The 15,861-nt window shown below is 33.3% G+C and overlaps 2 protein-coding genes across 4 annotated transcripts; both read right to left on the reverse strand.

Moving 5' to 3' along the window:
• Positions 1-1,534: 1,534 nt before the first annotated feature.
• On the reverse strand, positions 1,535-7,896 carry LOC102587514 (uncharacterized RING finger protein C4G3.12c-like). 3 transcript variants are annotated; one of them, XM_015311958.1, is made up of 8 exons: positions 7,621-7,896; positions 6,178-6,411; positions 5,838-6,078; positions 5,470-5,720; positions 4,521-4,694; positions 3,200-3,345; positions 1,877-1,987; positions 1,535-1,784 (listed from the first exon to the last, which is right to left on the reverse strand). In XM_015311958.1, the coding sequence occupies exons 1-8, from the start codon at positions 7,774-7,776 to the stop codon at positions 1,709-1,711; spliced, it is 1,389 nt and encodes a 462-aa protein (XP_015167444.1). In that variant the 5' UTR covers positions 7,777-7,896; the 3' UTR covers positions 1,535-1,708. The 3 variants fall into 3 exon arrangements, with proteins under 3 accessions (XP_015167444.1, XP_006354642.1, XP_015167445.1); XM_006354580.2 differs by having other exon boundaries at positions 1,538-1,784; positions 5,470-6,078; positions 7,621-7,895; XM_015311959.1 differs by lacking the exon at positions 7,621-7,896 and adding an exon at positions 7,044-7,558 and having other exon boundaries at positions 1,538-1,784; positions 5,470-6,078.
• Positions 7,897-10,330: 2,434 nt separating this feature from the next.
• On the reverse strand, positions 10,331-15,111 carry LOC102587839 (probable dolichyl pyrophosphate Glc1Man9GlcNAc2 alpha-1,3-glucosyltransferase). Its single transcript, XM_006354581.2, has 4 exons — positions 14,061-15,111; positions 13,120-13,326; positions 12,651-12,888; positions 10,331-11,035 (listed from the first exon to the last, which is right to left on the reverse strand). Exons 1-4 carry the CDS (start codon positions 14,910-14,912, stop codon positions 10,671-10,673), a joined length of 1,662 nt encoding a protein of 553 aa, XP_006354643.1. The 5' UTR covers positions 14,913-15,111; the 3' UTR covers positions 10,331-10,670.
• Between the last annotated feature and the right edge of the window lie 750 nt (positions 15,112-15,861).

Genomic DNA, 15,861 nt, shown 5'->3' on the forward strand with positions numbered 1-15,861 from the left:
AACTCACATGTACACTTTTTATTTAATTATTATTTCTTTCGTCTCATATTAATTGACCATTATAATAAAAAATAATTATTTTATATTAGTTGTTCACCTTATTAAATTAAGAAAATATAAATTAAATTTATATTCATAAAATACAATTCATTTGAGATAAAAACATTACTCTATTACGTAAGAAAACGTTAGGCATTTAAAGGGAGTTACGTTAATTTAATTTGAAATAGTAGAAAAGAGCATTAAAGAGCACATTTGTCAAAATATAACGACAATTTATCATAAATATGACTATTTCTAAACTATAAAAGTGTCTAAAGTTTTTATACAATAAGTAAAAAAAAAAAAAAAGGCAAACATAACTACAAATAAATATTCTAGATATGGAGAAGACATCCTTGAAGTTGGTTTATATTATGGCACTTTTTATTGTTGCAAGAGGTTTCTGACTCTCTCTCTAACTACAATTTTTTTCTCCTAGCATGAATTAACGTAATACACACATGCAAAGTACTTAATATATGTAGCATGACAAAAATGACTAATGATATTTATTTACAGGTGTTCTAAGTAATACATTTGCAGGTGGATTAGCATGTTATACAGATGAAGATTGTGCCTACGTTGTTAAAGGTCGCCATTGTAGACCTTTTTGTGACTGGGGAGAAATTTGTGACTGTATTCCATATAATGACAACGAAGATTATGCTACTACAAATATAAATACAAATGCAATCCCACCGATAGAGTCTGAATCCTGAAAATGCTAATATAAATATCTAAATTTATCCTTCGTTTAAACTTATTTTTCTAAATAGAGATTAATCATATTTGATGAACTTTGTATACGAAATTTATGAATTGTTATGGTATCATTTTTTCAAAAGTTTACTATATGAAATGGATAATTGATTCGGCGAATTTAAGAAAAGAGGCCGAAAAAAATGAGGATATAAATACGCAAAACGAATAAATACAATACTAATCATATTGTACTATGTTATTTAATAATTTTTGTATACGAGATTCATGAATTGTTATTGCTCTATATCAAAATGAAAAAAAAATATACTTACATGAATCTTGAGTTCACAACAAATTAAACAATTTTATTTTAGCACGTATAAATTAAAATGACAATAGATATTACTACACCTAACGATATGAAAGTGTCAATAATAAGAACGGTGGTGCTAAACCAAAATTCAATAAGAGGCTTAGAATTCTCATTAAGCATATTTCAGAAAAAATAGGTCATATAAATTTTTGTTTGAAACTAATTTTCTAATCTTTTGAGATGAGTTATTAATTAACTTTTTGTGGGTTGGAGTTATTGCATTCATTTAATATTTAGCATGAGTTCCTTAATCAAGAGGTCTCGAGTTCGAGTCCTCTTGGGCACAGAGTCTCCTTTGTTAGGGAGCGCTTCCCGGCGCAAATTCGGATTTAGTTGGGTTCCAATATAGGTACCGGACACTGGATTGGGAAACCAAAAAAAATATTTAGCATGAGTTGAAAGAGACAAGAGAAATGAAGGAAAGAAGAAATTTTCACAGCTAATAGAAACTCTTCAACCCAATTTTACCTATACACATATCATCATATATATTTACAATTCTTGCAGCTATATTAACACAATTCAATCCAACATTTTTACATTTTCACCTAAACCTGTTCTGTTCTATATTTACACAGTTTAGCACCACTGTTAAGAAGCTTCTGAATTCGAGACAGAACCAATCGCGGGATTCTCACAAACATTGCACCTGCAAACTGGGCAGACCCTGGAAAACCAGAAAGTAGGAAATCAATACAAAAGTGAGGCACAAGTTACATCTCAAAGTACATAGCAATACACGGAATTGTCTGAACATACCGGTTTACTTCCTTAAGCCATTTATCGATACAATGCATATGATATTCATGGCGACAAGGGAGCACCCTCAGTTTGTCTCCCTCCTCATACTCAGCCAAACAAATGTGGCACCTGCAAAGACATAGTACAGCTTATTAATACAGAGTATGTAGTCTTACGGAAATTCATTGTCGTGGCTGAATATTAAGGCTGTCAGGCTGTTCATGTTTTTGCCACTTGAAATTCAAATAGAAAGTCAAAGACTACAGAACAGAAAATTCTCCCATCAACACTACTTAATGTTTTAAGTATCTGTTACTATTTGTTGTTTCCTTTTTGTTATTATCAGTTGTTTCTCGTACTTCCTTTACTTCTTATTCAGGGACTACTTTGGATTTTCTTCTCTAAGCTGAGGGTCCATCGAAAACAGTCTCTCAACCTCCGATGGTAGGGGTAAAATCTGCGCACAATCTACCTTCCCAAAACTCCACTTTGTGGGACTACACTAGGTATGTTGTTGTTGTTGTAACACTACTTGATGCTTAAATTACATCTTTGAATCAGCAGAAACTTCTGGAAATGGATAATTTGGTGGGGACTGAAATTTTAGCTTTGAAATATGGCTACCCCAATCTAGTGATCATAAGGGCAAGGTCCACTTAGAGTTGAAACTTGCAAATAACTGATCAAGAGAGATAATTCAGTTATAAAGAACCAGATAGAGCCTTTGATAGATGATAGAGTAATGGATACTCGTCAAAACAAACTGGGAGGAAAGCTCATAACCCTTAAGCCAAGAATCTTCATGATGTTACTAGTGAAGACTGAAGATTGCCTAAGGATCGAAAATCCGGCTATCTTATGTCTAACAACTGGGTAAAAGATAGCTTTATTAGATCCCATTACATCTAACCAAAGAGTCAAATCAATCCAAAGAGGGAAATTTATGTGTCAAAAGTTTAAGAAAAATTATAGAGAGATCATTTATATTTTTATAAGTATTTCACAAGCATGCTAGCTAAGCCAAAATTCATGCATGACGAAACTTTAAATTTGATTTTCCTAACAAATCCAAATTAATAACAAACTACTGCAGTAGGAGACTGGAGAATCGTAGAACTGACAATATGCATGAACAACTTTCTGTTCTTTTTCTTTTGCTTTCTCCGACTTCTTTTAATCTCTTTGTTTTCTTTCTCTTCAGCGATTTCAGCTACCAAAGCGGAAAACTATTATTTGGAGGGGAGGAGGCAGTGCCAATTACTGACTGCTAACGTATATACCTTAGGAGGCAACATAACTCAAGCAAGCATATCAATTATTCAACTAGTTAAGAAGACATACTGTTGGATATCAGTGGGAGCATTGTCTATAGCTCCTAACTTCTTGTGAGACTTGAGAGGAAATGAGTCCACAACAGAATCTGGAGCTGGAAGCGAGAGCGTAGATAGCGAAAGTGTGAAAGATTGTTGATGGATCTCATCGAGGACCTAAGAAAAGAAGCCAAGCCATATCAGCTCAAACTATTGCAATCACATAACAAGGCAAGTGGAGATGCCAGAAAGTATTAACAGGTCACAAATTATTGAATGAAAAAAATCAGTAACCGTGAACACCTCATTCCTTTAGCCTTCAATCTTGAAAGTACATTCACTCAGTATCCAGTATATCCCTCTCAATCTGTGTCTATAGTACGCTTTTAAGCAGGCACTATGCTATTAGTGCTGAGTGCTGAACAATGTAAAAAAGATTGTTCTCGGAGAAGGTGCTGAACACTGTAAAATTTACTAAGATTCAAGCTTGCACTGAATCCAAACTTAGGTCTCTGCGATTAAGGTAACTGGCAACAATCAAGTGCCTTCGGAATAGAAAACTATGCAAGTTGGATGTATTCACGCTTTCAGCTGGAAATATTATATAGGGTTCTTAATACTGGATAAACTGATGTCAAGCATTTCTACTATGCTCCTTGAGTTTTGTTTACCCTTGGCGATCTATTCACCAAGAAATAATGCAGATGCAAAGTTTCTTTAGGACGGATTAACAAACACCCAGCAACACAGATCAATTAAGAAAAGAAAAATCTTAATTCCACTCTTTTTTCCTGGTTTCCACCCGGTGTCCAATACCTCCAATCAGTAGTCAAGAAAAAAATATATCACACAACACAACTTCCTATTTTAAAAATAATTAACACAGCTAAACCAAACAGGTTGATTCACAAATGGGACAAACTTTTGTAGAGGAAAGAAGATCTCAACCAAAGATAGGTAAACGCCTAATTAGATCTATTTTATTCTAGTTCAAAGACAAGCCAATTCCCAACTTGCAGTCCAAAAAGGAGGGGTCTTACATCCCTCAATCTAGAGTTAGACATACTCCATTGTCAAATAGCACGAGCTGATAGATAAAAAAATTATACAACAACTTGTCTTGTTCCTTTCTTATTTCCTTCTAAGTGTTTATATGGAAATAACAGTAAATTTGGCATCCTCAAAATCCACAAACAACATGAGAGTTCATTGTAATAATTCTCCTGAATGTGACTTGAATAGGGAAAAGGAAGGACGCATATATGCATAGAGAATATTCTTAAGTTGTCATTCCTAACAAAAAATACCCACTAGAATTTGAAACTTAAGGACATTAGATGTTGGAGACATACCTCAAATAAGGCCTCTGCTAGTATAATTATTCGTGAAATACTTGCAAGGGTACTGAACTCTTCAGTTGTAAGTAATGGTTCACACGAACATGAACCATCAGGATGAAGGCCTGATGAGCAAAGATTTTGTTGTGGAACTCGGTTACCAAGGCCTTCAAGAACTCTTTCAGATGTCTGTATATGCAATACATCATTAATGAATTCTAGGTATGAAAATAAAAAGAACATAAGGAAACATGATATTAAATGCCTCAAAAGAGAAGTGATATAAGTGCCAAGTAGTCCGTATTTGAAAGTAGCCTCACGATGCTACAATGACCAAACATAAAGTTAAGATGCATTTGACCTCATAAAAAAATGTAGAATTATAATTACACATTTGTGCAAACACATAATTTTAAAACCAAAAAAAAAAAACTGAAAAAACAAAGACTTCTTTGAATTGCTGCCATTATAGGCACCTTTGGTTTTTTCATGTAAGACAGCATGTCCTTAATAAAGAAAGATGTACATGGAAAAAGAAAGGGAAAATTAGCTGAGACCAATGTTTTCTTAAGATTTTCTACTGCAACTAGTGGAAAATATATCTAAAAAAACGATATTAAACGAGACAAAATGCAAGTTAACATTTGATATAATATAGTGTGCGAAACATAAATATGGATGATATGCCTAGATAATCAAGCTTTGGAGAGTGTAAGTAGACTAGTAAGTATACCATAAGAGGGCTGAAAATAATTGGCCATCATAACAGACCAAAACCTCCTACAAAGAAGACTAGTGCATTTACCTTCTCCTGATATAATTTACACTCATTATGATCGAAAAATCTGTTTTTAAGTTAAACATACTCTCTATATATTTAAAAAAAAACAAATGCAGGGATTGCCTATATCCACCTCAAACAGTCAAAAGCATTAGAGTAACAGAAAAGATCTTGATATATTACCTCAGATCTTGTTGTCTGTCTTTGTTCACTTCTGCGATGATTCCTACCAGCCCCATAACCAGAATCAAATCCAACCCCATCATAATGGAGATCACCATTCAAATCAATTAGCCATCTGTCACGAGATCCTAGATCATCAGCATGACCAGTTGCGAAAACAATGGTTGGAGAATCACTATGCCTTCTTAAACTGAGTCTTGATATAGCATCCCAAAAGAGCCGCCTACTGTTTCTTCTTGTTTCTTGACTACCTATATCAGCAATGCTACTAGATAAAATGTTGGAAGAGATACTCACCACATCAACATGTAGCACATCTTGAGATGAGTTTACTCCAAGCTCACTATCCAGCAAAAGAAATCCCGAACCTGAAGTTGTTGCTTCTTCAGAGGTATCACCCTCGAGAAATTGATGCCTTGGTATAGAGTCAGAAGTAACAGAAATAGATCTAGAATCAGAACTTGACTCAATATGCACATCCCCGTGATTCTCGATTGAATCCCCATGTGAACATGAGCTTCTGCACTCTTCTGGCACAGTGTGAGAGTCTTCAGTATTCAAGTGTGTCAAAGATTCAGTACTAACAGCTGCAGCCAAGCTGTCTCTAGCCTGTGAAGAGACCGATTCTTGAGATGGTTGTTTCCATTTACAGTAGCTATATGACTATTCGTCCAAAATGTGAAGTTATGAACTTAGATAAGAACTAACCTGGTCACATATTGAATGTTTTTCATTTGAAATGCATGTATTATTGATGTTCACTTCGGCATTTATCAAATTATATTCAACAAAAGCATCATGACTAAGACCACTAGTGCTTTCTGATGAGGATCCTGTCTCAGGTTGAGTAGCATGACCAACTTCTGAACTGAATGTTGAAGAAGATTCTGCTATAGAATTCCGGGAAAAATCACCAACCAGAGGTTGGGGATAATCTTCAAGCTGTACAACATCATCATATCTTAATTTCAAATTTAAGGATGAAGATTATAGGACAGGTTGAATTTGATAATAAGATTAAGTCAGCATGAAGAACAAGTAATATAACATATGATTTTCTACTGGACACTAATAAAGGGAAATATATTATTACACAGCAATAAACTTGAATTGCCAGCACGCACTTCAAAAGCAGTAAAGCGAGTGCAAATTTGTTCAACCGAGGCGAAACTTTTTTCTCTGCGTCAACTCTTCCTTGAGCAATACAGCCTTTTAAAACACATTAGCAGCCTCTTTTGATCAGAGAAGTGAGCATGATACACATAGGCTCCTTACACGAATGTTAAAGATGCACCATTAAACAATTTACGACCTTAAAAAGTATCTAGAAGCTATAACAACAAAAGAAAAAACTCATAACAGCATAGTAGAGAAGGACCGAACAAATACAAAATGCATGATACTATAGCTAAACCACCACTTGTTAAAGCCTGCCCAGTACAACTTCCACATCTTTGGTAATATAAGGGATGAAATACATTTAAATGGATTAAGAGTTTTAGTTTCTTGTAGGAAATGTAAAACACATGTCAAAGCTCAAAGGGACTTTCTAGCTAGAGAGCAACAATGAATACCATTCAATAAGCATCTAACTTCCAAGCACGAAGCAGTTCAAGCGCGCTTTATCCCATTTACTTAAGTTCAACAATTTCAGCAAAACATACCCTTTGTTAGATATCCTAGAAAAATCTCCATCCATCACAAATGAATTACCAAAATGCTAAAACCAAAAACAAGCATATTATCACCAATTATTCACCACAAGAAAGAAACAAAGCCCATTTAGGTTCATTACACCAGTCCCAACTGAAAAAACAAAGGAGATGCATAGTGACCACATAAACACAAAAGTCAACTCTGGACTTCAGACTTCACTATTGGTAAATCAAATAAAGATGATAACTTTAAGGAAGTAACAAAAATACCCAAGAAAATAAAGGGGAAAAAGAAAAGCAACAAATTGAAGCAACCCCTTTTGATCATGATCAACACCTTGTTACTAGAATCAAAATTATCAAGAATACAAAACAGATAAATCATATCAACAACTCAAATAGGCACCCCAAAGCCCAAAAACAACAAAAAAGATTACTTTTTTTTGTCTGAAACACACAAAAATATAGAAAGGTGGATAAAGATTAAGAAAAGTGCCTCATGGTCCAACTGAGAAGTGGAGGCACCACCACAGAAAAAAGAGGAAAATTTGAGCTTGCTCCGTTTAGGTCTTGACCCTGACCTGGACCTGGACCTGGACCTGGACCTGGACCCGGATGATGATGATCTTATACGACTGCTACTGGAACCCATAATTGTTGTTGAGAAGTTGAAATAATGAAGATGATAACTCCAAAAAAAGCTTATAAATAAATGACCAAAATTCTCAATTTCGGCTGTTTCCTATGATGCTGCTCTCTTTTTCAATATATTATGTATTTCACCATATTATTCCTATTTAAATAATGTTCAAGACAATACATATTTAATGCCGAGAGTATGTTAAAAGTGACAAGTAAAAATAAAAGGAATCAGTATTATTTACTTTGGCCAACAGTTTTAGTCGTCCACTATATTACAAAGATATATATCTATTTTTTATTAAAAAATATATTATTTTTTAAATTTTTATCCTCAAGGTTAATTTTTAATTATTTAAATTATTCTCCTAAAATTATAATTATAATTAATATAGATATTACAATATGATATTTATATTAATTATTATTTTTTAAAAAAAATCAAATAAGTAAAAGTGAACATAGAATATTTATTTAGCTTAGTTGTTGCACTCGTCACAGGCTTAATTGTTTATTTTGAAAAAAAATCCCATTGATTTATTAAATTAAAATATTACGCCCCACATTTTGGTGTTCTTTTTCTTTTTCTTACGTGACTTGTGGGAAAGTTTTTTTTGTCGAGGATTACTAACCAAATGAAGAAATGGTTTTTTTAGCCCTATTAAACAAAAGCTAAAAATGAAGGATATGTTGATTATTTAAGTTAAAAAGGAAATTATTTGTGATGATTAGGTCTTGGCAGTTTTGAATGAGAAACTTAGGGGTTGTTTATTCGTTGGTTAGTAAATACGATGTTGGGTAGTTTTTTAGTTATGTTATATAAAAGTCGACAATATCAAGTACGACATTTGGTTACATTTTATAATACTACATAAGTATATATTAGGTATAATTTATGAGCCAATTAGTATATTATATTGTGTAGAATAGAAGAAGCAATAACTAATATACGAATGAGTATTACCTAGCAACCAAACAACCTCTTATTGTCTTCAGCTAAAAAAACAACTTTGAATATACAATTGCAAACCTTAAAATTACATCTAATTGATATTTGGCTAGGAGCCTCTGCTGGATAGACTGAACGGAATCCCCCCCTATCACTTCATCCAGTTGATACGGATAGGGGACCACTCGTGGGTATGTTTTAAGAGTAACAAATAATAATCAATACTATTATTTTTTTAATACAGATTTCATTATAACAACTACACATAAATACTATTTGAAGAAGTAAAAACACATGACTTGATGATAATAATTTATGTGGGAAGTGAATATATTATTTTGTTATGGAAAACTTGGTATATTAATTTGAAAGAGTCAAGATTTTCAGTTAGTGAATTATGTATAGAGTACAAATTAATAGAATGTTACTTCTAAGTTAGGTTTGCTATGGAATTGAGCAAAAATATTGTTTCAATGTTGTGGACCACATGTCAACATAACATTAGATTATTTTAATACGCATAACATTGCATTATTTTAATATGTGCATAAGTTTTCTCAAATTAGAATTAGAAATAACTAACCAAAACATATTATGTATTTAAATGTTCGATTAAAATAAATGTTAGTTTTAAAATATAAATACAAACAATTTTAAGAAATTGTCTATATGTTTGTCATTTTTCTTTACTAGGCCTAAGGTTGATATCATCATGAAGAAAGCTTAAATGGAAACACAAAAAAAAAAAAAAAAAAGGAAATCGATAAAGACCAAAGATATATTTTTATGGGGTCAATGCGCAAATATAGCAGGATGACTTATAACTCTAATTGAGAATTTTTGTTTTTATTTTAATTATTTTTCGTAAAAATAGGATGTGTAAGAAATGGTATAATTATTAAAACCGTTTCATACTTATTCCAAATTGACTATACAACAAAGAACCTAATATTTTATATGTTGTTTTATAAATTTGGTCATTATCAAGGAACTTGTTGCGAGATTATTCAAGCATATTCCTTTAAAAAATGAATTTTAAAATTAAGAATTTTTATTTTTTATATAAAAAATTTTTATTTCTTGAATAGGACCTTTTATATATATATATATATATATAGTAGTTTAAGAAAATAAATAACAAATTTAAATTTTATGGTCTTGAATTAAAAATATATTAAAATATCATTTAATTTCATGGTTTTAAACATGTCAAGCGAAAAATTAAATTTAAAAATTTGTCCAAAAAAGAAAAAAGATATTTTTAAAATGAAGTAAAAAAAAGTAGCACAAACAAATTAAAACGAACAGAATAAACATATTAGGATTAGTTTGAAACTTCACCTACCCTAGACTTTTGGAACAGGCATATAACTAGATTTTCGGTCAAATCCACAAATAATTTAGAGCTTTTACGTGTCTCTCTCATTATACCGTCTAAATCAAGTTGTATTATCTTCGAATATGCTCTTAGATTATTTTTAAAAAACAAGACAGTTCTTTGTTTTATATATTTTCTTACTTCTAACCATATAAAATTTTCAACATGTACCAAAAACAATGAGGTAGATTATATTTATCTTCATAATTAAAATTTAACAACTTCCTGCTAATCTTTTAAGAAAAGAAATGAACACTAACAACTATGATACAAGTTAATTAGCATCTAATAAACATTGGTATCAGATTTAAAGTTTCTCAAAACTGTTTACACAAGTTACTACAAAAGCCGATCTAGAATTAGCATTTTATCTACTACATGTATCCAATGCAACCCTGCTTCGATAACTTAAATCTTTTTGAGCCGAGGGTCTATTGGAAAAGCCTCCCTACCCACAAAGGTAGGGGGGGTAAGGTTTGCACTTGTGGGATTACACTGGGTATGTTGTTGTTGTAGCTACATGTATCGAGTTCTATCTTATATATAAGCAGCAGCTGGTTGCATTTGAAAGCTACCTGTGTTAATGTAACTTGATAATCTGCCTCAATTGCCAGATCCAAGAGTACATCATTCCGAATGCACAGTATATGCTGATCATCATTAGAGGCAAGAAAGGAAGCCTCTCAGCAAAGAGAATAGGATGAACAAATTGTCCATATATCTCAACGGCCACGAGACCTAGCAAGTATAACTTCCCAAACCATCCAACAATGAACCTCGTTTTGTCATATTTTGTCTGTTCACTTTCAGCTGCTTTTCTATTAGTTGTTGTAAAATGAGAGGAGAATCCAATCCACATCAGTGTAGCATGTAAAAGCAGTAAGAGAACCTTAATTGGATACTCTTGGGCTTCAAATAACAACGGAAATAGAGAATAGCAGGACACTGCATGCACAGCAGGGTTTACGTGTTAGTCTCTGGAAATATAAGTTATGGAGTGGTGCAAGACCAGAAAAAGAGGAAGAAAAGTAGGAGATGCAGCAGCACAACAACAATAGTAACAAAAATAGTATGCAAAGGAAGAAAGTAGTGTAATATTGACAGATATCCTATCTGCAAAGATTTCAAGACCCCCCAACTAAATAAGGATAATTTTGAGGTCGGACATGACAAACCTGAGATGACAAACCTGAGGCACCGGTGTAAAGTTGGATAGCTCAAAACACACTATAACAAACCTAACCAACATACACTAAGTATTGAACATATGAGTTTTACTTACTGAGCACTTCTATTAATATAGTAACTGATGGAACAATACTAAAACTAATGTGTTTTTCCATATTCCAATGGTGATTGCAGTTTTGATTTTCTGAAGAAACAAAAGACTCAGAGCAAATCGATAGCTCCCTATGTCTTCTATCTAGGGAAAAGGAAAAGGAAAAGGAAATGATAAAACTTAAAGCTGGTTATTTCGGGTAACCTCGTGCAATTAAAACTCACAGGTATAATTCCTGCAACATAATAGTGAAATCAAAATGGAGGATCAAAATGTTGTTAATGATAGGATAGAATCATGAATCTTTTGATGAAGAGAAAGAAACTGGTGTCAACCTAGTCTTAGGATCGTTTAATGTGATTCTACTAGCTCAAGGATTAGATTCCATGGTTGAAGACCATTTTACTATAGTGTTTTATCCACACACCAAAAAAGGCTACTTGTCTGCAGTGGCCGATTTAATTGTACTGCAGAATAGAAGAATTTGTTGAATCCTCTCCGGAGTTCTAGTCCAAGTAGATTAGTTAAGAAACTCTCATGTTAACTTTCGCTTTAATAAACCTTTATTTTCATAATAGTTATAGGTCTCTCAATAACTTCTCACAAAAGAGCAGTTACACCAGAAAATAGGAAAAGCTTTCTGCGCAAAATCAATCTTAAACATCAAGGACGTTAGCAAAGTCATAGATATTTTTTGCATTAAAACCAAAAATGGGGATTTAAGTAGACATATACAAATCATGTATGCCACAATCTGGTTTAATACCAAATTCTTCTAGTTGTTTTCTAGATAAACCAAATTCTCGTACATTTTCCAGTGGAATTTAATTGTGAAGCCTAGCAATTATGCAAGGTATAGCTGATTCATCATGGTAATGATAAACTACACTGCCAGCATTTTTGGAAAATATGTTTTGACCAATTGCAGTATCATGATGATTTATGAGATAAAATAATGACATTAATAATAGAATGGTGCTTGAAAGTAACACTTATTTCCAACTGAAAGAGCTCTGCTTTTTGTATGGTCATGTAAAATGAGCCATTCACAGCAAAAATAAAATATAAGAACATAAGAAACACAAATTACGGAACAACTTCTAGAAGATGCTAGCATACAGAAGAGTGACTGAACTATACAGAAAGATATAAATATGAATTTTCTGCTAATTGAGATGGTAAAAGACTTATCACATAAATCATGTTGTGATACAAATTCAGGCCTTCCAGAAGACTTTGAGAGGTCAATCACCACTAAAAAGTGAGTAAAAAGTGAATTACCTACGGACAAATAGAAATAGTGCTTTGCATCTTCCACACTTTTCAACGAAATGATGGCAAGGGGAATCACAAAGTGAAGTGAAGCTTTCTCATGGACATGCCAGCCAAACATAAAGCCGCATGTGTAAGCATAGGCTATCCATCTAGTAATCATCCTTGGTTGGGGATCTTTCCAAGCCTTTATAAGACATGGAGCTATTGCAAGTAAAACAATACTGAAGGTAACCATGGGGGTGACCTACAATATATAGAGGTTTGTGTAAGCATGGGCTGTTCACAAGTTCTCTAACAAATATTATTTGCTGAAAGGTAACTCCTTTTATCATATTTTATCTCAAAATAAGATAACTCTTTTATCATGCATTTGAATTTGAAGATTCCTGATCAGTGAGCTAGTTAACGAAGTTATTGTCAATAAGCAAGACACACACAGCATATGTTGGATGACGAGAAGAATGGGTATGCTTACTCTAGGTAATACAGCAAAAGGAGAGGAGTCCCCAACTAGTCCACCAGTGAATGAAGCTGTCGGTGTTTGGACGCTGAAACCCATTTTCACAAGCGAAAATGCTAACACTTTATCGAGAATTATATAGAACACCCAGAAGTTCGGAGCCCAGTAAGCATGACAGAGTCCCCGACCAAATGGAAACATTCGATGGAACACTTGTTGTATCTGCGACAGGATTGAAAGCAGGTGACAAATTGTCAGGACTTGATGGTAGAGCACACAGGCAATGAATTTCATACTTTATCATACCATTCAATAAACAGCAGCAACCACTTTGATCAGCCAAGGTTAAATTTGAAACAACGTTATCTAATTGCCGAAGATTTAAGCATCATCAGCAAACAGGCTAAAAGAATGAAAAGAACAAAACAATAAAACTTAAGAAAGTACATTTAAGTAACAAACGCGATGTTTCTACAATTTTGTTACTAGCTAGATGCAACTCATAACCTTGGAGCAATTTTTATTAATATTCTACGAGCCTACAAGTCTAAATGGAGCTACATGGTTTGTGAGGATTCATACAGATGAATAAAACTATCCTTTTTTTACGATGTAAGATAAATTTCATTAATAGAGTACCAAGAAGGCACTGCAAACTGCAAAGCAAGAGATTACTGTTTTAATTATACCCCCAGGAATCGAACCAGATTGAGATTGAGGCCTTGCTTGTTGTTGTTCTAAGACCATAAATGTCATCTTATTTCTAGACGTATTGGTAAAAATATCAATGCATTCTTGACGAACTAAATCTTTCTGCTAGTGAAACCAAGACAATAGAACACGAGTAAATAACATCTAATTCTACATGTGATCCATATAGGGAACTAACTAGAGAATCAACTCAGACAGAGAACTAAAGATCAGAACTTTCAAATGCAGAAAAGAGCAAAATTTACCTGTCCGTGATACAGAAAAGGCCCATAAGCAGCAGCAAAAACAGCCACAACTGCACTGCCCATAATAACCAATCTCCCAAACCCCCTAATCAACCCACCCCTGCAATAATGCCTCAACAAATAAACAAAATAAACAGGAGCAGCAACAGCAAACAAATGCTTAAAACACAACAAAACTGCAAAAACAAAACCACCTAGCAAATCCTTCCCTTCCTCCAAAGCTGAAAGAGATATCAAAAGAATCCCCAAAAGAAACCCATTATACTGAAAATGCAAATGGTCCACAATCGTCAACCCAGGCGAAAAAATAACTAAAACCCAGATCAAAACTCTTTCTTTATACCCCAAATTCCGTGTCAATCTATAAATACCAAAAACCAACACAAAATCAGATACTATAACAGTAAGTCTTTGAAAAAGAATTGTGGGTTGTGATTTGTAATTGAGACCATGCTGAAGATTAACCATAATGGGGTCCACAAGGGAGGCAAAGAAAGAAAGAAAATGCTCGAAATGAGCAAAGAACGGAGGATAATCGAGGGTCCATGGGCTTGTTTCATCAGAATACCACTGAGAAAGAGGAAGGGAGTGAGTTATAGCAAGCCAATTACGGTGGACTTCGAAATCTGTGCTGTGATAAGCTGGGATTAGAAGGAACTTAATGCATGTGGCTACAAGAGAAACCCATAAGATCTCTATGATGGGTCTATTGGGTTTCAGTTTTAGGATCGGAGTTTGATCTGAGTGGTGTTTGTGGTGGTTCTTTGAAGGTTTCATGGCTTTGGGCCGACGGCGAAGTGGTGTTTGGGGTTGAGATTTGAGCGGAGGGGAGCTTGAAGAAGAAGGTGACATGTCAGCAATAACACGTCATGGATTGTCCAGGTCAGCATCTAGCTGGCTTTGTTGTGTTGTGTCGTGTCGGGTCGGGTTATACTTGCTTAGGCCCAATTCTTCGATGGATAATTTTGGGTCCAATCCATTAACTCTCTAATTTCAAGTTCGGATGAATGGGCCGGATTACACCTTTTTTGGACTGATTTTGCCATCTTTAAATCAAACTTTTGCAAAAATTATCTCTTTTCGGGGTATTCTTTAATTTTTGTCCTCAAATTTGATGGTTTTTTTATTTTTATCTTTACTCTCATCAAATAAAAAATTGTGGATCAAAATACTCTTATAAATCTAGACTTGATTTGCTCAATATAAACTTAGAGAACTTTTACCTCGTACAATATAAATTTTGTAGCAATTAAGTTATGTCGTATAAGTTGTGTGGTAATTTTCAAAAAATAATTAATGTTCAAAAACTAATGTTATATCTTTTAGGATAAATTCTGTCATTTTAAGAGAAAAAAAATGATAGAAAATGCGGGAGAGTAGAATATATGTGTTGGTTTGTGTATTCTTTTTTTTTTTTAAAAAAAAAAAGAAAAATGCATTATACTCTATCAGCATAAGGTTGGGATATTATGATATGGACATATAACTTAGATCACAAAAATAGTTATTTGTTGTTTTCAGTATTAATCACATAACTTGTTATGTTTTTTATAGCATGACTTATGGGTCTTATATTATAATACGAAATATATAGACATAATAAAAAGTTGTTTGTTAGTTTGATGTTAAAGGTTTTTTTTTATGCATTTATTATTATTTAAAATTATATATTGAATGACAAATAAAAAAACTAACACCCCACATCTGTGAATTGTGAGAATGACCCCTTTAAATTCATTTATATGAGAAACCTTTAGAAAAATATAGAGAAACTTGTTGCTGATTGCCAATTCTTTCTCCT

This window comes from Solanum tuberosum, unplaced genomic scaffold (genome assembly GCF_000226075.1).
Source record: "Solanum tuberosum cultivar DM 1-3 516 R44 unplaced genomic scaffold, SolTub_3.0 scf00173, whole genome shotgun sequence".
Taxonomy (NCBI): domain Eukaryota; kingdom Viridiplantae; phylum Streptophyta; class Magnoliopsida; order Solanales; family Solanaceae; genus Solanum; species Solanum tuberosum.